General features: G+C 37.7%; 1 protein-coding gene and 1 non-coding gene across 3 annotated transcripts in view; both read right to left on the bottom strand.

Moving 5' to 3' along the window:
* The window catches only part of ANKRD28 (ankyrin repeat domain 28), a 111,104-nt gene that overhangs the window by 54,456 nt on the left and 29,203 nt on the right, over window positions 1–27,445 (bottom strand). For both annotated transcript variants that reach the window (XM_065876434.1, XM_065876436.1), the window contains exons 4-6: window positions 12,822–12,892; window positions 6,986–7,186; window positions 5,200–5,287 (exon numbers count right to left, since the gene is read on the bottom strand). In XM_065876434.1, the coding sequence (XP_065732506.1) occupies window positions 5,200–5,287; window positions 6,986–7,186; window positions 12,822–12,892 (360 nt within the window). The remainder of the gene's footprint in view (window positions 1–5,199; window positions 5,288–6,985; window positions 7,187–12,821; window positions 12,893–27,445) is intronic.
* Window positions 20,864–20,998, bottom strand: LOC136122976 (small nucleolar RNA SNORA18). Its single transcript, XR_010655865.1, has one exon. It is a non-coding gene; the product is annotated as a small nucleolar RNA SNORA18 (small nucleolar RNA).

Here is a 27,445-nt window from a genome sequence, read left to right as displayed (position 1 = left end):
AGACATTAGTTTATGTTGTAGAATCTTCTCCTACGTGGAAGTCTGGGAGTGACTTGGGCTTATTTCTTAAAAAATGTCAGGTCTTTAGAACACGCAGCTAAAAACTTCTTTTCCCTTATTATTTCCACCAGATGCCTTAACAATCAGGATAGGCTAGGTCAGCAGTCCCCAACCTTTTTGGCAATAGGGACCGGGTTCATGGGAGACAATTTTTCCACGTGGCGGGGGTGGGGCGGGAATGGTTCAGGCGGTAATGTGAGTGATGGGGGGGATGGTTCAGCCCTATGCGGGGGATGCGGAGTGGCAGATGAAACTTGGCTGGCTTGCCTGCGGCTCATCTTTTGCTGTGTGGCCCGGTTCTGGGGGATGGGGACCCCTGGGCTACATTATACATGCTGTGGTTAACAACCAACTCCCAAATCTCAGTGGCTTAAACAATTAGTGCTTTATTTCTTGTTAGCATTATGATAGCTTGGCCAGAGGGCTCTGCTCAGTCACGCAATGATCCAGATTCATGGAGCTGACACATGATTTGAAGGCAGCTTGGTCACTGTGCCAGAAAGGGCAACAGACTACAGTCTCACACCAGCAATTAAATGCTCTGGTCCACAGGGGATGCTACTTTCATTAGGCAGAACTAGTCTCAGGCCCTACCCAACCACATAAGGAGGCCAGGTGGAAGGTGGGAGAACCACTGTTCTCCTTTCGTATCTCCTCACTTCTTGTCACGTTAGATTATACAGTACTTTCTCCTCCTCCCAAAAGCCTTTCCACCTCTGTGCCTTTGTTCATCGGACTGATTCCTACGTTGTACAGAATGTTCTGCTTGGACGTTTCTTTCTAATCCTTGTTACTAATCCTCGAAGAAGGTCATGTCAGTTCCTATCTTCCCTAGAAGTCTTTTTAAGGCTTCTAGTTGCCTAGAATTACGTGGCCAAAAGCACAATGTACCTGTAAATACTATCTAATAAGCATACATAATAATATTTTGTGATGTATCTTAAACTTGAATCATTATTTAACAAACTCTTTAATTACTTTTATGTATTAAGTTCCCAAATATATATATCTTTAAAGGCAAATATCATAGGCTCTTATGTTCTACTTCTTGGTGTATTTCAAACAATATAGGTACCTAATAAATATGTTACATTAAACGAGTTGCTAATGATGCCATTTTTAATACCCCTCATAGGGAAGGAGTATATAAAGTAAATAACTATAAAAATAAGACTTTCAAACACAGTGCCTTGCCCCCTTGAAAAAAGGAGTCTACAAGATGCATAAAGAATCAAGTAGATATAGTTGTTCATATATATAAATTATCAATTAAAGTGGATACATTCAGCTGTTTTTTCCCCATTTCAATATGAAAAATATCTACTATATTTTTAGGAAAAAATCAAAAGAATATCTGTCAAATCATTAGATGCCAAATTAAATGTGACTACCATATAAGAGCACTAACTGGTACAAAAGATCTCACTACACATTACTCTCTGATCTATGGCTCTAGAAAGACAACTACTTGGGTTAGTGTAATGTATTAAAAACCAGGACTTATAATGCCCAGGAGGCTCACGCATAAATATAGCTTTTTTAAACCGGGCAAATGCATATTATTCACTAAATATGCCAAAAAGAAACAAATTCTCCTGATTTTTAAGACTAGAAGGCCCATTATACAAACATAATGGAAAAACTGTCCAAAACCAACACATCATTCTAAGTAAATGACTTAGATCATATTAATTATGTAGATTCCAGGAAGTGTGAACTTTTCCTGAGACCGATAAAGCCCTATTTTTAAAAGGTGCCATGCATAGGAAATTTACAATCTTAAAATTGACAAATATTTATTTAATCACATTTCTGAAATATGTAAAAATTCCTTTAACGGACCACTGAAAACATGAAGAAGGGGCCTTTCCATAGCCAGTTTGGGGTGACCTATTTAAAAGAAAAAAGGGAAGAAAGTTCTCGAGTGAAATAAATGATATTGTTCTAGCAAGGTGGAACCTAGCCAGAATACGTATGTGTTTTCCTTATCAATTTATAGAACGATGCTACCAAGGAGACTAGATTTCATTCAATTCATATGGGTGTATTTTTAGAAGACAGCAGACATGCATGGTAATTCTGTAGTCAATAACTCCTTTAAAAAAATTATATCTATGCAACGTGAATTTGATAAATGTAATCATTATCCGTCAGGAATTTGGAAAATTCCCTACATTTTTCTTTTGTCATGAATGTATTAATAAAAGTAAAATGAGCTATGCTCACAAGTTTTTATGGAAAGGAAAGTAAGAAGAAAAACACCATTTCACATCAACTCAAATTATGCATTGCTTTAAGAAGAATTAATGTAATGAGTTGCTTATCAAGGTAATTAATATTTATTTAGTACTCTCTATGTCAAAGTCATCACAGTAAGGTACTTTGAGGTAAAAAGTGACTGGATATTGCTAAAAGCACTGAAGGCAACAGAAAAGATGAATGAGTAAATGGATTTTTTTTTAAACAGATCTTTATTGGAGTATAATTGCTTCACAATACTGTGTCAGTTTCTGTTGTTCACCAAAGTGAATCAGCCACATGCATACACATGTCCCCATATCCCCTCCCTCTTGAGCCTCCCTCCCACCCTCCCTATCCCACCCTTCTAGGTCATCTCAAAGCACCGAGCTGATCTCCCTGTGCTATGCTGCTGCTTCCCACCAGCCAACTATTCTGCATTCGGTAGTGTATATATGTCGATGCTACTCTCACTTCGCCCCAGCTTCGCCCTCCCACCCCATGTCCTCAAGTCCATTTTCTATGTCTACCTCTTTATTCCTGCCCTGTAACTAGGTTCATCAGTAACAGTAAATGGATTCTTAATGACGGTTCATGGTAGGAGCAAACACAGCGTAGGGAGGGAAAAATGATCAGTTCATTTGGGGACAGAGGTGGGGCTGGGGAACATAAACAGGATTCAATCATAGCATAAGTATAAGAGGTAGAACCTAACAGAAAAGTAAGGGTAGCCTCAACCAGGGGACAGAAGGCCAGGGCAAATACAGAAGCCTGTGAGAAATAAATTACAAGAAGACATGTAATGCAATAATGTAATGTCTCTTAGGCTAATATTGGCAGATTCTCTAGAGGTGTCAATGACCTGGACTTAAGGCCTGTCTTAATAGACCAGGCAGTAACTCCCTACTTTCATATATTTAGCTCCTTTTTAATCCTGAACACCTAAAACAACTGAATGGTTTTAGAAACTGTGTGTCAATACTCCTCTTTTTCCAAGCTTAAAGGAAGGAAGAGACAGGGAAAGGAAAATTATGAATCCCTGAATGTTTATGCTCAAAAATTAAATGGACTATGAGGTCCAAGAAATACAGAATATCTTTTACAATCCACAATCGGCCTGAAAAATGACATTTAGTAGATCAAGGAAAACAAAGCCATCCAAGGGCCTCTGAGATATACACACCCAGCTACTCTGGGAGCTCAATTAGAGGCAACCCACAAAATTCCTTGGCCTTCAATTTTATGAAAACAGCTGTTTAGCCAAGTTTAATTCTTTGGAGATAAAAGGCCTGATACCCTCTGCTTAATGTGTGAACCTTTCAATATAAGGTATATAGTTTAAAATCACAGACTATCTGTGCCTGAACCGTCAAGAATAAGCTATTCCAGAATATTCAGAAAAATCCCCAAGACTTAAAATACAGAAAACCTACAGGCTGTGAGGAGGGCACTTTAGGACACCACAGGAGACTTGCTTCTGGATGTTTTACCTTCAGTTAACAGAAGAAAAGTGCCCATGACATAACTAGAGGCACAAACCTTTGGTGTGAGAGAAACACCAAGAGCCCAAGAGTTATTTCCATGATGGGCAAAGGATTTTCCTGGACCTTGGGGTTACCGTCAACTGGTTTGAGTTCATTTGGTTTCTTACATTTTTGTATTTTACAATTTTATATAGTTTTTAAAATTAATAATCTTCTATCAACCTCTGAATTTTAAGTGAGAGCTAGGAAAAGACAAAAGCAAAGGTAGGGAGTAGTGAGGATAAGCTATGCCTGTGAGAAGAGGGGCTAGACTGTCTCTGTAGTCAGTATGAGAGGCACATGGGAATGAGACCAGCACTACGTGGTCCGTCAGTCCATGTAATTTTTCCTAAGTCAGTGGAGCAAGAAGAGCAGAAGCAGAATAGACTGTTGGGAGGAAAAGAAAAAGCCCTGAGCTCCATGGCTGCAAAGAAAGGAGTTCTTCAGCTCTATTGTCTTCCAGAGGCACAGCCTAGCCCTATGGGACTTGCAAGGTTTGCAGCAGGTTGAGATCCACTTCGACCTGCGTGGTCTTAGCGCCTGCAGGCCAGCATCTCTGCTCTGTTCTTTCTGTGCGTTTTAAAGTATCCTGTGGAAGCCTGACCTTTCTCCTCCCTGGCTGTCCCAGTTACCTCAAAAACCCATTAATGCTTTCGTTAGTGCTCCGCTCGTGGAGTTGCGTAGGTTTTAAGCAGTCTGCCTCAGGACCATTTTCCCATGAGCTCTGTTAGTTTCAAACTGCAACTGTGCAGATCCTAAGACTTTTCAAGAATCCTTTTTTTCTTTGTTTGGTCACACTGCGCAGCTTGTGGGATTTTAGCTCCCCAACCAGGGATGGAACCCACACCCTCGGCAGTGAAGGCGAGAAGTCCTAACCACTGGACTGCCAGGGAATTCCCTCAAGAATGTTAAAAGCAGAAAAGTTGATATCTAAACCTCAGTTTCTTACTGTGGTAGAAATCAAACGTGATATGCCTATTTAACACAGTGTTTGGCACAAGATAACAGGCTTCTTAATACATCTTCACAACTTCTACCTTAATATTCCCATACAAACAAGGATGGGTTCAGGATGGGTATGAGAATGGGCTTTTAGTAAACACCAAGCTAAACTCTGTATCCCAAACTTGTGTCTAGGACATCTCTCCCTTTAAAAGTAAACAATTAATTTTAAACAGCTTTCAGGAGAACTGGACCTAATATACTCCTGTCCTGGCAAACCTCCCCCGACTGCCAGGCTGGTTCCACTTGGGCAGCAAACTCAGATATGGTGCAACTGCTCACTACCCCAAAAGACATGTTATACCAAACGCAAGAACGAAATGTCCAACTTTTTCTTAATACTTAATGTCAAAGAATAAATTTAAAATACACATACCCATATATGCTGCCCAGTGGATAGCACGTCTATCTTTCTTGTCAAAAGCATTAATATTGGCACCTCTAGACAAGAGTAGTTTCACCATCTGGAATAAAAATAAACACAGTTTCATCAACATTCAGAAGCAGAACTGTTCATGAATATCCATCGTGAAAACTACTCATCTCAAGCTCTCTGGCACCGAATTTCTGCATTTGTAGAAAGGAAAGATAAGACTATATACTGAAGATGCTTTAACATAATTTAATAAACAACAGGACAATATACGAAAAAAGGTTTCACTATGGTGGTTACTGAAGTCAGGCATCAGCATCTTTTTAAAGATGCCACTTTGTGTCCTGGTATTTTATGAACAACTAAGCACAAATCTGGAAAGTCTAAAGGGAGAGTATTTAACAACAGGTTTTATTCCTTTTTATAGCCCAAAGTGTTATTAAAATTCAAAGTGCATTCTGATCCCAGAAACGGCTTAAATTTAATTCAAACACAGATGCAGTGTCCGTAATATGATTAGACCTGAAGGTCACTGCACAGTCTACTTACCTCAAAATGTACCAAAAAAAGTCATTTCCATTAGGTTCAAGCATATTTACAATAGTTTCCCCATTAGAAAGGGCATTCCAGATGTCAAAAAGGGACTCATCTAGTGACCTGAACTGCAGCAGAGACAAGAATTCTTTATGTTGCAAAAGCCGAGAAGAACAGTGAAAACAGCACTGCAGTGACTAGCCCTCAGCCATGGAATCTTGGGAATGTCACTTTACCTCTTTTTTAAAAAAAATTGAAGTATAGTTGATTTACAATGTTTTAGGTACATAGCAAAGTGATTCAGTTTTATATATACATATATTTCTTCTAGATTCTTTTCTATTACAGGAAAAGAATTGATATTGAATATAGTTCCCTCTGCTATACAGTAGGACCACCATTTTTACTTACTTTGAGTTTCTGTGTCTGCAACAAAAATGAAGGACTGGACAAGCTGCCCTCAAAGGTTCTTCTAACTCTGAGTCTCATTCTTTCCTAAGTCTTCCATGTACATACATAAACCCCACTCTTTGCTATGGCACACTTAACATTAACCAATACTCCTTGTATAAGATAACTAAATATTAATTTTCTTAAATTGTTTTCTTTTGATGGTCTGTCATCAAAGAATTCTTGACTAAATGTTCAAAATAAACTATAAGAAAACGTTTTTGGGCTTCCCTGGTGGCGCAGTGGTTGAGAGTCCGCCTGCCAATGCAGGGGACACGGGTTCATGCCCCGGTCCGGGAAGATCCCACATGCCACGAAGCGGCTGGGCCCGTGAGCCATGGCCGCTAAGCCTGTGCATCCGGAGCCTGTGCTCTGCAACGGGAGAGGCCACAACAGTGAGAGGCCCGCATACCGCAAAAAAAAAAAAAAAAAGAAAGAAAAAAAGGTTTTCTACACTCCACCTTCCTTTGCTACCATCTTTCTGGGAGAACAATGAAACTGTTCCACCTTCCTAGACATTTTTTCCTGCAATGACAGAACATACTTTTCACATTGTGTTACAGTTGGCAGTGTTGTCCTTTGTCTCCCCAGGTTGACCATGAAATTCAACTGCAGGGGCTGTATCTGATAAATAAATTTCTAAATTTGAGAAAGTTATATATCATGAATTATCATGAAAAGAAGTCTGAGGGTTTGAAAAAGGCAAAATTAAAAAATGAGCAAAATAGGCAAGTTCATTAATAATGGGGGGGGGTGGGCACACACGCAGAGAGAGAGAATCACTGTCTAACTGAATACCACTTACCTCCCCGTGTCCACTGAAAGCTGCATGATGCAGTGCAGTTCTCCCTGCTCGATCAGACACATTTACATTACTCAGCAGAGGGACCAAAGCTTCCGCACACTTTACAGCTTTATTAGCAGCCGCTATGTGTAAAGGGGTTTGCCAGTTTTTGTCTCTAGCGTTAACATCTGCAGAATGCTTCAAAAGTACCTGAACTGCTTCCTAAAACATATGAAGATATACAAGACAAATGAGTTAACAGCTTTAGAAATTGTACACACATGAAGGAAATAAAATTTCTTGAGAAAATAAAAATAGTTCTGGCAGAACCTGCTATCAACAAGCCAGAAAACAAAATAGCTTGAACTAAAGGCAGTACTCAGAGCCATGCAAGATACATCAAAATAAAACATTCCCTTTCTCTATCCTCCAAATAAAGGCACAACAATCAGTCTCTATCAAAATGTACAAGAAATACTGACAAATATTCTTCAAAAACATTCATTACTAATATTGCTTTTCTAGATGGTGAGATACAATTAATTTATACTTTCAAAGCTTTAAAAAGTAGATTTATCACTTTGCCATTAAATATATAAAAATTTAAACATACTACTTCCCAAAGTATTCCACATGCTATATTTTACAAAATGAAAATCACTAGGATCTAATTCATTAGAGGGAGGGAGGGGAGGGGAGGGGAGGGGAGGGGAGGGGAGGGGAGGGGAGGAAGGGAAGAAGTCTTTGTTGTGATGCTACCTGGTGGGAAAGTTGGTGTTAACAAGGCAAATTAAGAATTTACTATTCAAAGGGATTGGTCTCCCAGAAGCACAAGAAAAATGTCACAAAACATCCATAAACTGGACTCATGGCAAAATCGAAAGGAATCCAGTATGTCATCAATATTAAGCAATATAATCAGAACTAAACGTAGCAAAATTTTTCTCCTTACAGTGATAATCCTATTTTTGGCAGATGAACAACAAACTACATATGAAATGAAAAGGACCAGAACCAAATCACCTCAGTTCTGTCATTTACAAGGTATAACTATTCAAGTCTAGTAAAACTGACCCTTGGTTTTCTTATCAGTAAAGAGGGGAAAGAGCACCTGTCCATCACTCATCTCAAGTCTGCTATGAAGCAAAAAAACCTAACGTACATAAGATTGTTCAAAAGATTAAAATAACTAACTATGCAAAGTAGCAAGGAAGACCAAGCAAAATAGTATTATTCATGATTTGCACATAGCCTTTGAAATAAAAAGTAATCAGAACTGCTGAAATATGGGAACCAGCACAAGGTTGGCAAAATACTGGAGAGATGCCCATCAATCTATCGACCTGCTGAGTAGCTAAGTAAAGACATATGGAGGCCTGCCCTGTGACCCCACAATTCCAATCCAGCTATTTACCCAAGAGAAATTTTAACAAGACCCATCTAAGAATGTTTTTATTTATTTTATTTTTTATTTTATTTATTCATAAGAGCCAAAAACAAGAAATGTAAATGTCCACCTATAGGAAAACAGATAAACTGTTGTACATCCATATAGGAAACACTACTCGGCAATAAAAAGAAATGAACCACTAATGTACACAACAATATGACTAATCTCAAAAGAAGTCAAGACATTAAGAGTACATACTGTATGATTCCATTTTTATAAAATTCTAGAACAGGCAATTGAGAGGTGCCTCTGGGGACAGGAGGGACTGACTGAAAAGGGACATGAGGGAACTGCTGGAGTGATGGAATCTTCTAAATCTAGATTGGGAGAAAGGTTACATGGGTGTATACATTTGCCAAAACTCAACACTATACACTTAAAGTCTGTGCATTTTACTGTGAATTATATTTCAATTAAGAAAAAGGAATATAGGGAAAAAGATACACAGAGGAATATATACTCAGAATCGTGGAGAACAAAGTACAAACACTGTCAGGATTCTCAATCTTCATCCTCAAGAAGGGTATTTTGTGACTTAGGGAGTAACACTAATACCATCCTGGGAAATAGATGTACTAGAAAATAATTAAAAACAAAATGAAGAATTTATAATTAGATAAACTGGGCAAATACAGCATACTATAGATGCCAGGCTTGCCTTAATTATTTCCAACTGGAATTCACAACGCATACCTTTAAGTTTCTGAAAAGTGTGTGGAATACTTAGGTTCCATCAGCAAGAACAGAAAAATCAAAGCTATAATTTCGTTTCACAGAAAAACAAGAATAAATCCAGTTTATGGTTGAGGGTGGGTAAGATGGCACCTAAAGAAGGCTGTAAACACAACGACTAAGACTGTTTGAACCCTGGGTCCACTGTTGGGGACATTTAATTGTGTACCCCACAATTCATGTCGAAGCCCTAACCACCCCCCACCACAAAGCGGTAAAGTTAAATGAGATGATAAGGGAGAGACCCTAACCTGATCAAACTGATGGCATTCTAAGACAAGGAAGAGGGAGAGAGAGATTCCCCCCTCCCCGACCAAATGTGAGGACACAGTGAGAAGGCAGCCATCTGCAAGCCAGGAAGAGAGTCCTCATCAGAAACTGACCCTACTGGACCTTCATCTGACACTTCTAGCCTCCAGTCTGTGAGAAAAAACATTTCTGTTGTTTAAGCCACCCAGTCTATGGTATTTTGTTATGGCAGCTGAGCTGACTAATACATCCATCATTTACTACTCAGAATAATATACGTCAGTGCCATATCACAATAGCAGTGATCTCTGAAAATTTAGAGAAAACTAAAGAACTCTCTAAAGACAGGAGATTCAAAAAGAAAAACAAAAAAAAATTTTTAAAGGGTAAATTTCTGGAAATTACAAACCAATGAGCCTGATGTCTTACCCTAGTAAAATTCTAGATTTTATTAGCAACACATTACAAGCATTTAGAAAAAAAATGCAGAGATAACCAAGGATATAGTTTTACTAATGACAGAATTACCATAGTAACCTTGATCCCGATTTTTCCATTATTAGAGGGTATGCATGTGTAAGAAATGCTGCAGGTGTGCCTTGACTTCAAACAAACAAGTAATAACCTATGATACTGATTTAAATAAGATTAAGAAATATGGAGGTGGGGTGATAACAAAAGGTTAACTAATTATATCCAAAGAGTATTTATTTATTCATAGCTTAGGGTCAGGCACAGGGAAAAGAAGGGCTAACACATTCCAAATAAACACAATGTTTGGGTGAACCACTAATACCTCACATGATAATATATTTTAAACTCAGTTATCTTGATAGAACTAAAATGTTAATTCCTGGAGTTAGGTTAAAAAAATAAATGCATATCCTTCAGAGGATCCAGTGTGATGTGGATGGATAGACAGATAGAGAAATAAATAAATACACACACACACACACACTCACAAAGCCCTAATATTCAGAAACTGATTTATTCAGAAGAATACTCAGCATTTATGGAGAGCTAGATTGTATGCTACACTTCAAGATTGACAGTCACAAACCAGTGGTGGAGAAAAGATGGGGCAGCCAGACAATATGACCAGGTGCATGGAAACCATGTCACGGAAGGAGAGCTGGGGAACTTGGTACAGTTAACCCGAAGCAGTCTTTCTAAACCCAAGTTCAGTGAGGGAATTAAGCCTTAAGACATCCACTGTCTGTGAGGAGTTAACTTCCTTACTATGCATCTTCAGCGATGCTAGTCATCTCTGTCCTTGGGAGAAGTGAGAAAATAGTCACTCTAATCATCTTCTGTAGAGCTTACTTCTTTCATGGTATCTCAAAAACATAAACCAAAAGCTACCTAAAATTTTGCCTTTTTATATACCCCTTTGCGGTCATGTTTTCTATTAAATGAAGTAAGTAATGTAAGTATAGCTTTCTTTTGCTCTTAGGATATGACAAGAATAATTAAAAGAACACCAGTGAAACTGATAATCTTGACTAGGTTTCCTAGCAGTTTCTCTAATCATGGCATTTTCCTTTTAAAAGAAAAATAATCCTTAGGGCTTAGGGTTTACAGAAGTTATATTTTTATGGAATGGTTACATTTTATAGCTGTTTCCCATAATCCTGCAGAAGAGTTGTAATACTACATAGCCTAGTAGTTTTTTAGGATGAAAAGCCTAAGCCTTTTTTAGGTTGAAAAGCTTAAACTTAAACTTATTAGGATCTGTTGCTTTCTAACCTACAGCTTGCCCTTAAGTTCAAGCCACATACATAGTTTTAAAAAATCAGCAGTTAGGTCTGTGGGTGGAACCTGCAATCTGCCTTTAACATTAATTATTTTTTTAAAGAATCTTTGGCCTGTTTTACAATCTCTATGAATATACAACGTGTTCTTTCTGATGATTTAATTTGACAAAACTCCACTAAATTTAATAGACATATTTCCAAGAGTCATACCAAAAAATAGGTAAGTATGACTAATTTATCAATAGGTTGCCATGATGGCAACGTTTATCTTCCTTAACCGCCTTTATTTAAAGAAACTTCACTGCAAGAGGGCTAACCACTAACTTAAAAACATTACCATGAATTTCAGAGTTCAAAGTATTTTGGTTAATAGGTCTTAGTTTTCAGAATTCCCAGATTTGCCCAAGATCACACAGCTAGAAAGTGGCAGGTGATATCTGAAGCCAGTGTCTCCTGATCCAAGTCCCACAGTTCACCAGCTGTAGCCACCAAGGACCACCGTCCCCTCCCGATCCAGAGGCTTATGGTCAACAGACCGCCTCTGTCACACCGCAGCATTTACAGTTCCTCCCTTCCAGCCACCTTCTCCTCCACTCCTCTTCACTCACCCAACTCTCGTTTGGGGTTCAAGGTGTACTTCGAAATGAGGAATACAAAGAAGAATGAACAGAAAGGAGCGCCCCCAGTTCCTCCTGGGGAAACATCCTCCCAAGGCATGTGTTCCCCTTCTCTCTCCAGAACTATCTGGCCCCATGATGGGGAGAAGCAGCAGTAGCCACCCTCCCTCGTCTCCCACAATTTGAATAACTGAAGAAAACATTAATTTATACAGTCCCACCCTTTATTTAAAAAATGTTTTCAACTATCGTAAGATAGGTAAAAGGGGTGCTTTGGGCACAATGCATTTGTAAAAAGCACCCAATCACCCAATCCATTTTAGAAAGGCAGTAAAATGACAGAAAAAAAGAGGGTCCAGGTACTTGTGTCATCTCTGCTACTCAACAGCTGAGTGGTTTCTGGCAAATTATTAACTACACAATTCCTTAAAATATCTATCCTACAAGGATGTTATGAGGACTAGAAGATATGACAAATATAAAAATGAACTTTCTCCTAAAATGTCAGTTATCTTGAAGGTCAAACAATACACAGGATTATAAATAAAAAGGAATTGTTCTTCCTCATAAGACACCTAACATATTTTAAGATTGTATTTAGAACTGGCAACATGTGAAATCAAGTAATGTTTCTGAAACTAATTTCAGTGTTTACCTAAACAATATTTCATTTAGTCATTACACACTGTTGAGATTATTTCTTGAGCACAACCAGCAGAACCTCTGCAACACGTCTATTAGGTTACTGTGAACCAGTCAGCAGAGAAAAGCCTTGAGGAGGAATTTGTAAGATAGAAAAACAACTGCTCTCTTGTAAGAAGTACAGAAGGAGGGTTTTCTATTCTCTGCCACTTCAGACTCTCCAAGAGGCCTTAGTCACAAAAGGAAAATGGAACAATTAACTTGGTTTGAACGAATTCCAAAGTAAAGTGACCAGTCTAGGTATTTTCAGTTGCTTTTTCCTTTTTTGAAAATACAGAATTTGAATATGGACTCATAGGCAGGCCTACTTAATGATTTTATATACAAAATATTTACTAAGAGAAATTTCATACCTCACTACAAGATGCAACTGCTCTGTGTAAAGGTGTCAACCATTTGTTGTCTTTGGCATTAACTCTAGCTCCTGCAACAAGAAGAAAAAAATAAATTGAAATATTTTACATAAAATATTTTAAGTAAATGTCCTGAAATACTAGTTACATATAGTCCAAATTGGATAAATAACAACTGAAAATGTAGTACTTCATTTTTATACTTTCTGCTAATAAATCACCCTTAAATTACAAAACAAAACTATCCTTTTTAATTGATATAATTATCCAGTAAGGTATTAGCTCTTTTTATTAAAAATCAAAGAAACATCATTTTATATATAGTCTAGAAAAGCCACCTTTATACAGAGCACATCCAAAATGAAAATCAGACCCCAATGTAGAATTTGTGTTAAAAACCTCAAATACTTAAATACATGAATAAGAATACTAAGACATAAAACGTTACAAAGTCTTCATTATAATTCTTTACTAATGAATGTATCATGTTATAATGCAATACAGTAATATCAAAATAGTTCTCCAGTAATGATTAAAAATGCTTTAGTACTATAAAGTTATTTTATAAATGGATACAATGGCTATAAACTTAGGGGAAAATACTGAGAAAGGAAATGAACCAATCCACATGTCTTTCCATGTTCTACCTAAAGTTCTAAAGTAGTAATAATTAAAACAAATCAACTATGTATTTTTTGTTTAAAAATCATTAAGTCAATGGACACAAATTTTCCTTAATAGAATGGAAATACAATTTAGTAAGACAATAAGTGCATTATGTAATTTGAGGGGGAAAAAATCTATCATCTATGTAAAATCCACTGATTTGGTGCTTAAATCCCCACCAAACAGAAGCAGCACGCTGTGGGATCACTCTACGTAGAGAGAAACCACCTTGACTCTCAGGACTAGAGGAACTTGCAACAGGTCCTGCACTATGAGCAATCCTAGATTTACATCTAGAATAATAACTAGCTAAGTGAGAAGAGGCTTTAGGAACCTAGTCCAACCTCCATACTTTCTAGATGATGAAATGCTGGTACAAGCAAGCAGCTCACCGCCAGAGCCAACTACAGCAGAACCAAGGATAGAACTCAGACATCCTAATGTTTACATTGTTTTGAGTGTGAGGTTCTAAGTAATAATCAAGTGCAGTGACTCCAAGTTACAGCCCAAATAACCTCTAGCTATAGGTCCCTAACTAGCTGTATGATCCCTCTGAACCTACATTTCTTCATCTATAAACCAGATCCCCTACTACCTTGTTACAAAAATTAACAGGGGAGTTCCCTGGTGGTCCAGTGGTTAGCACTCCGAGCTTCCAACGCAGGGGGCACGGGTTCAATTCCTGGTCAGGGAACTGAAATCTCACATGCAGCACGGCAGTCAAAATACAAACAAACAAAAAAAAACCAACAAAAAAGATTAACATACAAACCAATGTACCTAGTACATGTAGCACAGATACATTAGAGGTAGATTTTATAAGTCTGAATGTGAGAGAAAATGAATGAAAGGCAGGTGTAGGAAATCATCCACAAGTGCAGCAGTTGAAGCTGAACTCTGTGCGGGCAGGGCCAGTGAATCATGAACCAGCAGGAGAGCTTTCAAGATTGCTTAAAGCTGTGGGAGAAAGAAAGGGAGTCAGCAAAATAAAGAACCAGCCAGAGGGACTTCCCTGGTGGCAGAGTGGTTAAGAATCCGCCTGCCAATGCAGGGGACACGGGTTTGAGCCGTGGTCTGGGAAGATGCCACATGCCGCAGAGCAACTAAGCCCGTGCGCCACAACTACTGAGCCTGCACTCTGGAGCCCACGAGCCACAACTACTGAGCCTGCGTGCCTAGAGTCCATGCTCCGCAACAAGAGAAGCCACCACAGTGGGAAGCCTGCACACCACAACAAAGAGTAGCCCCACTCGTCACAACTAGCGAAAGCCCACGTGCAGCAATGAAGACCCAACACAGCCAATAAAAAAAAAAAAAAAAAAAAAAAAAAAAACAACCAGAGCCAGAGACAGTGGTATATTAATGTAATAAACATATAAACAACTACTGACCAGGTTCTGTGGAGACCAAAATGGTGAAAAGAAGCTTTTCTGACCACAATAAAGTCAGCATTTGTTTTGGGTAAGAGCACGAACACTTGAAATGTTCACGGGTCAGAAAGTTGGAGCCCTAGAGACAGTGAAGAGGCTCCTTCCTTCTCCTCATTTATCACTTGGAACTTCAATGGTTCTCTATAATCCCTGTAACTCTTTCTATGATTTTGTATTTATGTGCACAGTAGGAGGGCAGGTCCTGGCATTAAGGCCTGAAGGGTAGTGACACAGACACTCAAAAGACGCAAGTACCCTGGAAAGACAGAAGTAGAGAAGAATGAGGCCTGAAAATGGGCCTCCAACAAATGGGAAGGGTCAGAAGTCTGATTCAAGGCATTAACCGACAAGGAAATAGAATGTGGCTGTCACAAAAAATGAGGATGATCTCTACGTGCTGATAAAGATCTGAGAAATAAAAAGTAAAAATAGGGCTTCCTTGGTGGCGCAGTGGTTGAGAGTCCACCTGCAGATGCAGGGGACACGGGTTTGTGCCCCTGGTCCGGGAAAGATCCCATATGGCATGGAGTGGCTAGGCCTGTGAGCCGTGGCCACCGAGCCTGCGCGTCGGGAGCCTGTGCCCCGCAAGGGGAGAGGCCACAACAGTGAGAGGCCCGCATACCGCCAAAAAAAAAAAAAAGTAAAAACAGCAATAAGTAAGAGCTGTATGCATAATATTCTTTACTTCTACATAGAAAAAGGAAGAGTTAAGTATCTATATTTACATTTGCAAAAGGAAACCCTGGAGGAAAGCTAAGACATTAAGAACAGCGGTTGCCTATGTGTTTGCATTGGTGGTGGGGGGCAATGAGAATTGGATGATGTGATGGGGAACTAGGGTAGAAAGGCAACTGTGCTGTAAGCTGTATACCTTTAAAGGTGTGTATATTTTAATTCGGAAATGAAACTGAAATACTACATGTTCAAAAAGTGAAATGTACTGAAGAGGAAATGAAATGAAAGGAGTGGTCATGAAAAAACACTCCAAGAATTTGGCTTCAAGTGCAAAGAAAAAATTGGAAAGCAGGAAGAGGGTGAAGATAGTCTGTCTTTCTTTTGGAAATGGGTTATCAGATATACAACTGAAGGAAGAAAATCTAATATTTATGGTGCATTTGGCAGCCCAAAGTAAAAAACCTGCTTGCTTCATTCTTCCATTTTAAGTTACAATAATTAACTAATTAATTAAATCGTCTTTCTTTCTCTTTTAATAAAAAATTCAAAGTTAATTTTATCAAAAACATGAGTGACTATAACAAATAATCCACTAGTGGCTTAACGAGGACACATCATGCTGCCACTTGCAACTAGTAGACAACTTGATAAAAAATTTGGCTTGCTCTTTTTTAAAGATTCTAAAGATACTTAACTGCAGGAAGATCAGCACAATGGGATTTTAGACATCTAATCATATCCTATCTCAGAAGACACTCATGTTAAGTCATCTTCTAGTAACACTAATCAGATATTTTAATTCCTTGGAAATTAAAGGTCAAGTATGTGAGTAATGGTTGAGCTATCTCTAAGGACACAATACAACAAATATCTACCCTGCCCACATGGGTAAATTAGTATGTGCTTTATATATTAACAGACGAACATGGCATAGCAAGGGCCATTATAAGAGCAGCAGTTGGCTGCACGATGAAAAATGGCTTAAGACCAATAAACATGGCAGTGCACATCAGACGTCCAGGCTACCAGAGCTCATCTCATGTGAGCTCTCTGAAGGTAACCAGACTTCTGTTCCACACAGAGCTCCAAAATTAGCTACATATTCATATACACACTACAAAGTAATTCCAGTAATGGAAAAGACATTTCCAGAGTAAAGTAACTAATCCAACAGCTGAAAACTAGCCACAAAGAAGATGAAGACAGGAAAAAGAGAAGGAGAGGGAAGGGAGAGAGAGAAGGAGATGGGAAGGGGAGAGGGAGAGAGAGGCGGGGGATGGAGGGAGACAAAGAGGAGGAAGAGGGGGAGGGGAACAGACCTAGGGGGAAGGGAGAGAGTGGGAAAGGGGAAGATGGGGAGGGAGAGAAGGGAATAGGGAGGGAGGGAGGGCAGGAAAAGAAAGAAATCCTATCCACTGAAAACACAAAATAGTCTTCCTAGACAGAAATAAAACCAAATGTAACAGCTCCAGTAGCATCATCACAGGCTCTCTACCCGGCAGAGTATAATATTTGTGATTCCAAAGGATGATCTTAAGTCACAAGAAAAGATTAATTTCTTTACTATTTGCTAATCATTAAAACAGGAAAGAACATAAAATAGCAGCGCCATCTCAATTGCTGCAGTCAGGCTACCGGGAGACCCTGTGGTAGGAGAAGCACTGCTGTGGAAGCTGAAGACAAGACAGCAATTTGAGGATGATGTCACTGATGACCACTGCAAACTGACACCCAAAGAAAGCCTTCTGAGTGCTAGCAGCATATCTAGAAAAACCCAAGGTTGTTATGCCTCACTGTATAAATCAAAGACTGTCTTTACTAGACTCCCTTTCACCCACAAATCCATCAAATGTACATCAACTGAGCTTTCCCTTAAGAAGAACAAGCAGCCAGAACCTACGTCACATCAAATATCTGAATTTGGATTCACCTTTCCAGAACAGAGATGTGATCAGATTTCCAATACGTTAAAAGCAAAAAGAAAACAAGCAAGCAAAAATCAACTGCAGGGTCATCCAAACAGCTTGGTTGTATCCACTTGATACCACAGTTATATTATACAGAAAAATCCAGATAACCTTCTTCCTTTCACCCAATCTTTTCATTTACTAATTCACACATATAAAATATATTCTGAAACAATAGTTTTTTAAAAGAAAAAACATATTTAAGGTAAAATTTCTTCCAAAATTAGATAAATGTCTACTACACTTAGAGATAAAACGAAAGTAATTTTAAAAAATAAAAAATCTGGTTCACTTTTATCAGTCTAGCCTGGGCTCTTGCCAGCAATGTAGCTGAAGAGAGGTCTGGACATATGAGGAGGCAGTCAGGGGTCAGCGGATGGAGCCCAGGAGTAAGACCTGTGATCTAATAATGGCTCTGTAACCAGCAGGCAGACCTGGGACTGCTCCTCATATGCCTACGCCTTCATTTTGGTAATAATAATCCTTGTGTGTGCGCGCCCATGCGCGTCTCTGTCTGTCTCTCTCTCAAGGGAGGCTAGGCCCCAGGTTAAAACAACACAGGGAGCACCTGTTTCTGAGCTCTACAAAGTCAGGCACCAAATCACAAATGTCCCATGTGGCTCTAGGTCTCATTCCGCAAGAAGACTAATTCACCTGCTTTCTTCCTAATCTGATCACTCACCAAGATCTGCCAATTCTTTGATTTTTGAACCTCAGTTATCAGTAAAATAAGAGCTGTGGTAAATGATCTCTACGATCCTTTTCCAGTGATAATATTCTACCCTATTTTGAAATACTCAGAATGTTATTTCATGCTTATTAAATACCTTGCCTTACTTTAACATTAAATAGGTAAGATAATATCTTTATAATCAATGTCAGGGATCTTCAAATTACAGCCCACAGACTGCCAGCCACCTATTTTTAAATAAAGTTTTACTGCAACATAGCTACACCTATTCACTTACGTGTTAAATAAGTAGCTTTCACATCACAGGAGTAGAGATGAGTAGTTGCCAGTGTGTCTGTATGACCCTTCACATAAAAAGTCTATCAGCCTCTGATCTAGGTGAAGTACCTGAGATTTGATGCTATTAAAATTATTTCTATTTTCCTATTTGTTTGTAATAATTATAGTCCCACTAATAATTTTCTAAAACTTCTGTTTGCAGAGCATAGCTTTTTTCTCTGCTCCTAAGCCACAGAGGAGATAGTCCCTATGCAGTGAGCTGGGCCAGGAGCCAAGTACTTTTAGCACTCTTCCCAAACTGGAAATGATGCTTTCCTTTGGCTATCTACCAAAAGCAGTGGCAAAAGCTTCAGATTCTGTTTTCAGGTTGGGGGAAGAATGAGCAAAAAGCAAGTACATTTCCACTTTTCCACCTGTGATGCTAGACCACGCCCCGCCCCCCCCTCCACCAAGCTAGTGCACTGTATCATTTAAGAGGGTGTTATGGATATATAGATATTGTGGGTTGAACTGTGTCCCCACCACCAAATTCATATGAAGTCCTAACCCCAGCACCTCAGGGTCTTCACAGAGGTAATTAAGTTAAAATGAGGTGTTTTTTTTTTTCAGCATGGGCCCTAATGCAATATGACTGGATCCTTATAAGCATTAGAAATTTGGACATAGACATGTACCGATGGAAGACATAAGAAGGCGGTCATCTACAAGCCAAGGAGAAAGTCCTAGAACAGATCCTTCTCTCACAGCTTTCAGAAGAAAATGACTCTGCCAACACCTTGATCTTGTACTTCCAGCTTCCAGAACTGTGAGAAAATAAATTTTGTTGTTTAAGCCACTCATCTTGTAGTAATTTGTGATGGCAGCCCTAGTAAATTTATATACCAACACTGCAGTCTTCCAAAGGTCACACACTTTAGGTCTAATTCTTATTACCAGAAACACAGTATACATATTTCCTTATTAAGAACTTTATTTTCTATAAAAGGCCAATTAAATGATTAACTAATACAACACATTATTTAACCACCTAACACATGCTATAAACAGCCTGAGGTATTGGTAAACCTATGTTTGAAAAATATAAGCATTACACGAATAGCTCCCATAGAAATATCTATATTTAGGCAGCCAGTAAATTTAGTCCTTAAAACAGAAGTTCTTCAACAAAAGTTATTTTCTATACAAATTTTACTAAATGCTAAGTAGAAGGGGGTGGGTAGAGTGTAGAGGGGAGCACAGTTCAGACTGCAGCAGAGTTAAGAGTCAGATAGCCTGAACTCCACAGTCAGATAGCCTGGGTCTGACTTACTATGCTGGCTCTAGCTTTTATTAGCAGTATAACTTTCAGCCAGTTATCACATCTCTAAACGCTTTCACTTCCTTTATCTATAATAATACCTTCCGAGTTGAGGATAAAATGAGGTCATAAATGAAAAAGCTAAATTTAACACAGTACTTGAGATATAGTAAGCACTCACTGCTTCCAATTACTTTGCTCCATTCAATAATAATTGTAAGAGTAATTCTACTAGACTCTAGTGTTACTATATAGATTCTACGGAAGGATTCACTTGTTTGATTACATATAACATGTCAAAAGTTATACCCCTCATCCATGAATCTTAAAAATGCATCATGGACATCAAGTGAAGTTTCTTCAGGAAGGCTGCCAATTCGACTAAAAGAGCATGTTTGTGTGCATGCCCTTTTGCCCCCTTCTCTCCACTGTTTGTGTCCTAGAATCCCTATCTAACACCCTTTTAGATGATCTAGAGGTCATCCACAGGAGAATCTCCCTTTATAACACAGAAGAACAAGGTAAGGCTGTGCTACAGGAGAGATCAAGCAAGAATCTTCGTTATTTATTTTTTTAAAGGTTTTTTTTTTTAAATTATGTGTATCACAAAGTTATTTAAGTCAATACATTTTTAAGGAATTTCGAATGTTCTGATTCTTTCCACTGCCAATCACCTTAGTTCCTCCAAACTCATAATCTTCAAGATAAAACAGCCCTTTCAAAAAGAAGCTATCATGTGAGTCAGCCCACAATTCTTTTAGTTAGGCTTCTTTGATCTCCAATGAAATATGGACACACTTCAAAATTCCCCACCTGTAATCTCTGGGATCCAATTTCCTCAAGCGATTTACTTTAGGACCGTGTTTAGGGTCAGGCGATGGATCTGCCTGGTTCTGAATTTGACACCCTCTAAAAATGTATGAGGTTCAAATCATATTCACTCCTAAGCCATCACACCCTAGAACAGTACAGATCATTGGGATATGCCAATACTTAAGATAAAAAGTCTGTTAGGTTTTTCATAGTTTACTTGGCAGCTCTGTCTTGTAGTTCTTTCCCACAGATCTAACAGGTAGTTCTATGAGTAAAGGAAACCACACAGTTAATCTATGAGGCATTTTTTGCCCCACCCCACTCCAAACAGATGTTCTGGAAAAAGCATATTCCTCAATGATATATAATGGCAGTCCAGTGGTTAGGACTCCACGCTTTCACTGCTAACAGCCCGGGTTCAATCCCTGGTAGGGGAACTAAGATCCCACAAGCTGCATGGTGTGGCCAAAAAAAAAAAACAAAAAACAAAAAAACTTAAAGGATTCAGCACAGGACTAGAGCAAAAATATACAAAAGCAGAGTAAACTGAGCAAAATACAGTTAATAGGTAAATATATTTGAAAGAAATTATCCCAGGAAAGGAGAGGAAGAATTTGTGAACTACTCTTTATACACAACTTCAGAGAAATTAAGTTCTGAACAGAGACCTCAAAGAAAAGCTCCAAGAAAGAGGTAAAACAATGCAAAGAGATGAGAGCTGGCAGATCAGGAAAGAGAAAAGGAAAATAAAGCAATCAAAGATAAAAGCCTAGAAACAACAAAAAGCAGAGTAGACATGTCTTACAACACAGTCAAGAATCTGAAGCCACAGCCAGAGTGAATCTTTAAAAAACTAGGTCAGCCTCTGTCCCTCCACCTAAAACTCCCCATTGGTTTTCCACATCACTTTAAGGGCCAAAGCAAGTCTTTACCTGGAACACCCCCAACCTCTGCTTTACCTCCTACTGCTTTTTTTCACTTGCCTCCAAACATGCTACACCTCACAGTGTTTGTTCTTGCTAATCTCTTAATTTCCACTAACATCTGCATCATATGCAAGGCTCGCTTCCATATTTGCTTATCTCCCCGAATGTCACTGAATCCTTTCCTGATAACCCAACACAAAATAGCAACTGATCCCCACCCAACATACCATTCCTTTAATTTTTCCATAGCAATTATCAACACATGACAAACTATATATTAACTTGCTACTATCTCCCCCATTAAAACATAAACTCCATAAAGGCTGGGACTTCTTTATTTTATTCACTGCTCTACCACAGCACCTAGAATGGTACCTGCTATGCAGCCAGGCTCATTAAGTATTTGTTGAATGAATGAAGGATAGGTAAAAGGAAATAACTTAAAACTAAATTTAAAGACAAAACTACAATCAGAAAATAGCTGATAAAGACAGATGAAGGATATCCATTTTAGTAGCAAAACACACTGCACAAAAATTTACTGACAGAAAAACACACGGAAATAAAACATGTAAAGATGCAATGAAAGATATAAATGAAATAAAAATCCGAATTTCAAAACTAAAAGTGTACATTCACATAATGCCCTAGCAAAAAGAATCAAGAGATTTAGCCTAGGAAAGTTAGCATGAATTTCAGGGATAAGGAATTGAATCCTACAGGCATCCAGGCAGAAGAGAATGGACTATGGTGGTGGAAAGTGTAATGGGGGGATGGAATGTAAGCAGAGAGGAGCTCAATTCAAGACTTTCACTCAACGCTAGAAGACAGTGGAGTAACATCTACAATATTGAAAGGAAAAAGCATAAATTGAGAATTTTATAACTAGCTAATCTACCCTTCAACTAAATTAAAAAAAAGAAATGGTCCAAAATAAATAAGAATACAATATCCATGAGCTCTTACAGAAAATATAAAAACAAAAACTACTTGATGATGAGGTCTATTCAACCAAAAGACATCAAAATTTTAAAACCTGGGAATAGAGAAGCTATGAATAAGGACAGAGTGTGTGTGTGGTAAAACAGCAGGAATTATGATTACAAATTAAACTGTAACGTCGTAATTCTTGACAATGGAAACACAAGAGTGAAACAAATTACAAAACGTTACTTCCTAACTTCTCACCACAGTAGATCAGAAAACCACCAAAACCTGAAACATAAACATCCATGAACATCGAAGTACACGGCTCTAAGGAATGATCAACTTCTTTATATTCTTCACTTTTCGTTTTAGAGAACTATTTTAGGAACTATTTATTCCTTGCCATGGATACCAAAGTAGTTTTTATAATATGAAATTATAGTAATTTACTTTATTGTGTGTTCTTATTGGAGCATACCATGACTTTTGTATAATGCAAGAGCTAAATGGAGATTATTATTTCACATTGCTTAATTTTCTTAAGATTACACTAAAGTTAACCTAATTACTATTGTAACATGTCACTGGTAACTAACATGAAGGGTAAGAACAGTCTGCCCTAAACTTTTCAGTAACAATTTTCATTACTAATTACAAACAAATTAGCCTAATCTTGTTGTCTACTTTCCCGTTCATGTATTTAATTCTCTTCCTTAGGGAATTATCAGGTCAAACACTTAGTTTCAATTCTAATTTATAACTTATTAAAAATCCATTCAATACAATTATAAGGTTATTTTGAAATCAGGGTATGTATATTAGTGTATAACTTGGGCCTCAACAACCATGGCATTCAAACCAAATGTAAGCAGAACCCGTGAAACACCACTACAGAACCTCAAGAGTGTACATATACTGTTTGAAGACTACTGTTCTGGGTGATAATTATTTTTCCCCCAGTTTTATTATATAATTGACATATAACATTATATTAGTTTAAGATGTAGAACAAAATGATATGACATATAATATAGAAATGATTACTACAATAAGTTAACATCCATCACCTCACATAGTTAAAATTTTTTTCTTGTGATGAGACTTTTAAGCTTGCATCCCCAGAACTATCTTATAACTAGAAGTTTGTACCATTTGACCACCTTTACTCATTTCCTCCACCCCCCACTTGTCTACCTCTGGCAACAACCAATCTATTCTCTGTTTCTATCAATTTGGTTTTTGTAGATTCCACATATAAGTGAGATTATGAATTATTTGTCTTTCTCTGACTTATTTCATTTAGCATAATGCCCTCAAGGTCCATCCATATTGCTGCAAATGGCAGGATTTGCTTCTTTTTTCACAGCCAAATAATATTTCAATGTATGCATTTACCACATCATCTTTATTCATCCATTGACATACATTTAGGTTGTTTCCATGTCTTGGCTATTGTGAATAATGCTGCAATTAACATGCCTGTATCTCTTTGAGATGGTAATTTTGTTTCCTTTGGATATACACACAGATGTGGGTTTGCTGGATCATATGGCAGTTCTTTTTTTAATTTTTTGAGGAACCTCCATACTGTTTTCCACAGTGGCTATACCAATTTATATTCCCACCAACAGGGGTTTTCCTTTTCTCTACATCCCTACTAATACTTGTTAATGCTTGTTTCTTTTTTTTAATGATAGCCATTCTAACAAGTATGAGGTGGTATCTCATTGTGGTTTTGCTTTGCACTTCCCTGATGATTAGTGATGTTGAACACTTTTTCATGTACCTTTGGCCATATCTCTGTCTTCTTTGGAAAAATGCATATTCAGTCCCTCTGGCTGACTTTTAACCAGATTGGTTTGTCTGTTTTTTGCTACTGAGTTATATGAGTTCTTTATATATTTTGGATATCAATCCCTTATTAGATATATAATTTGCACATTACTTTCTCTTATTCTGTACGTTGCCTTTTCATTTTGTTGGTTTCCTTTGCTATGCAGAAAGAAGCTTTGTAGTTTGATATAGTCCCACTTGTTATATCTGATTTTGTTTTCTTTGTTTTTAGTGTCAAATCTAAAATATCATCGCCAAGACTGAGTCCAAGGAGCTTACCCTGTATGTTTTCTTCTATGAGTTTTATGATTTGGGGTCTTATGTTCAAGCCTTTAACCCATTTTGAGTTGATTTTTGTGTATGGTGTAAGATAGTTGCCCAGTTTTCCCACCACCATTTATTGAAGAGATGGTCCTTTCCCCATTGTCTATTCTTAGCTCCTTTGCCTTAATCGATCACAATATGCACAAGTTTATTTTGGGGCTCTCTTTTGTTCCACTGATCTCTGTGTCTGTTTTTATGCCAATACTATACTGTTTTGATTATTACAGCTCTGTAATACAGTTTAAAAATCAGGAAGCTCCAGTTTTAATGTTCTTTCTCAAGAATGCTTTGGCTACTTGGGTCTTTGTGGTTCCATACATATTTTAGGATTGTTTTATTCTACTTCTGTGAAAAATGCCACTGGAATTTTGATAGGGATTGCACTGAACCTGTAGAATGCTTTGGGTAGTATGGACATTTTAACAATATTAATTCTTCCAATCCACGAGCACAGAATATCTTTCCATTTCTTTGTGCCTTCCTCAATTTCTTTCATCAATGTCTTATAGTTTTCAGTGTACAGCTCTTTCACTTCCTTGGTTAAATTTATTCCTAGGTATTTTACTCTTTTTGATGCAATCATAAATGGAACTATTTTATTAATTTCTCTTTCTGATAGTTATTAGTATATATAAGCACACAGATTTTTGTATATTGATTTTAGATCCTGCAACTTTACTAAATTTGTTTATCATTTCTAATAGTTTTTTGATGGAGTCTTTATAGTTTTCTATATGTAATAAGTCACCTGCAAAAAGAGACTTCTTCCTTTCCAATCTGAACACTTTTAATTTCTTTTTCTTGCCTAACTGCTATGGCTAGGACTTCTAGGACTGTTGAAAAAGTGACCAGACTGGGTATTCTCACCATGCCCCTGATTTCAGAGGAAAAGGTTTCAGCTTTTCAGCTTTAAGTATGTTCACTGTGGGCTTGCCATACATGGACTTTATTATGTTGAGGTATAGTCCCTCTACACTTACTTTGTTCAGAGTTTTTACCACGAGTAGGTGTTGAATTTTGTCAAATGCTCTTTCTGCATCTATTGAGATGATCATATGATTTTTAGCCTCATTTTGTTAAGGCGTGTATCACATTGATTGATTTGTGGAAGCTGAACCATCCTTGCATCCCTGTAATAAATTCCACTTGATCATGATGTACGATCCTTTTAATGTATTGTTGAATTTAGTTTATTAATATTTTATTAAAGATTTTTGCATCTATGTTCATCTGGGAAATTGGGGTGTAACTTCCTTTTTTTGTAGTGTCTTTTTCTGATTTTGGTATCAGGGTAATGCTGACCTCAAATGAGGTTGGAAGCATTCCTTCCTCTTCAAATTTTGGAACAGTTTGAGAAAGATAGGTATTAACTCTTCTTTAAATGTTTGGTAGAATTCACCTGTGAAGCCATCTGATCCCGGATATATTATTAAAGCAGAATATGCCTCAATTAAGAGGAAGCATTATTTTTCTCTTGAACCTCCTCAGTTCTTACCTCTAGTAAATTTCAGCTGAAAACTAGTGAGCTAGCATCCATAGAGGAACAGACATCTTCAAGGAAGTACGTCAGTGATAAAGTTATTCATAAAGAAACTAATATAAGAATATTAGCTTGGTCCATAAGTGACTGTAATTCTATAAGATCATGCAACTTGTTATAAAAACCACATTTAAAAAACTTTATTAATTTATAATGGCAAAATTCTATTCAGGCTACTATTTAAGAGGATTTTCACTCAAAATTTCTCTCAGTGCTCCTTCTCCCAAATATCAAAGGAATGATACTATCTCTCCAATTGTATTATGCATATATCTGTGCAATCTGGCAACACAAGCACAATTCAAACATAGGCATCCTTTTTCAATAAATATCACTTACGATCAGCTGGATACAACAAACATATTTCTAAGCTCTCTTTGACTGCCTGTTTTAGGACTGCAAGAAGTCTGACCACCATAGGTGCTATTCTATAGGACACAGTTTTACCATTATTTCATATTGTAAGGTCTTGAAGAGGTTAGAAGAAATTTAAAAATAAAGTACAATTTCCTAAAATATATTTTACAGGCCCTCAAAAAGAATTAGACACAAGCTATTTAAAGACATAATCTTGCTGGCATCATTTTCAAAATATATCTACAATCACATCTTTCCTAATCCCCTCCAATGCTGTACTAGCTCCAAGCTACTATCACCTCCTCGTTGGAGAACTATTATCATCTCCCAGCAACTCTGAGGTCAATGAAGCCTTGTATGACTACTCCATATAGTACCCAACTTATATAATGCTCATCCCACTCCATTACAGCTGTCCCTCAGCATTTGCAAGGGATTGGTTCCAGGACCCACTGTGGATATCAGAATCTACAGATGCTCAAAGCTCTTACATAAAATGGCATAGTATTTGCATATAACCTATGCATACTCTTCTGTATACTTTAAATTATCTCTAGATTACTTATAATACCTAATACAATGTAAATGCTATGTAAATAGTTGCCAGTGCATGGTAAATTCAAATTCTGCCTTCTGGAACATTCTGGAATTTTTTCCAAATATTTTTGATCTGTGGCTGTTTGAATCCATGGATTCAGAACCCATGAAAACAGAGGGCTGACTGTATTCTGATCTACTTTTTCATTTTTCCATAGCACTTATCTCCTTCTAACATACTGTAAAATTTACTTGTATTTGTAGCCCGTTTTTCTTTAGAGTATATGCTCCGCAAGGCAGTGACTTGTTTTCCAATGTACTCTAAGCACCAAAACAGTACTTGGGACATGATATGAGATCAT

Source organism: Phocoena phocoena, chromosome 4 (assembly GCF_963924675.1).
Source record: "Phocoena phocoena chromosome 4, mPhoPho1.1, whole genome shotgun sequence".
In the NCBI taxonomy this organism is placed as follows: Eukaryota; Metazoa; Chordata; class Mammalia; order Artiodactyla; family Phocoenidae; genus Phocoena; species Phocoena phocoena.
The sequence above is the reverse complement of the archived record's forward strand: the minus strand, read 5'-3'. Positions and strand labels throughout refer to the sequence as shown.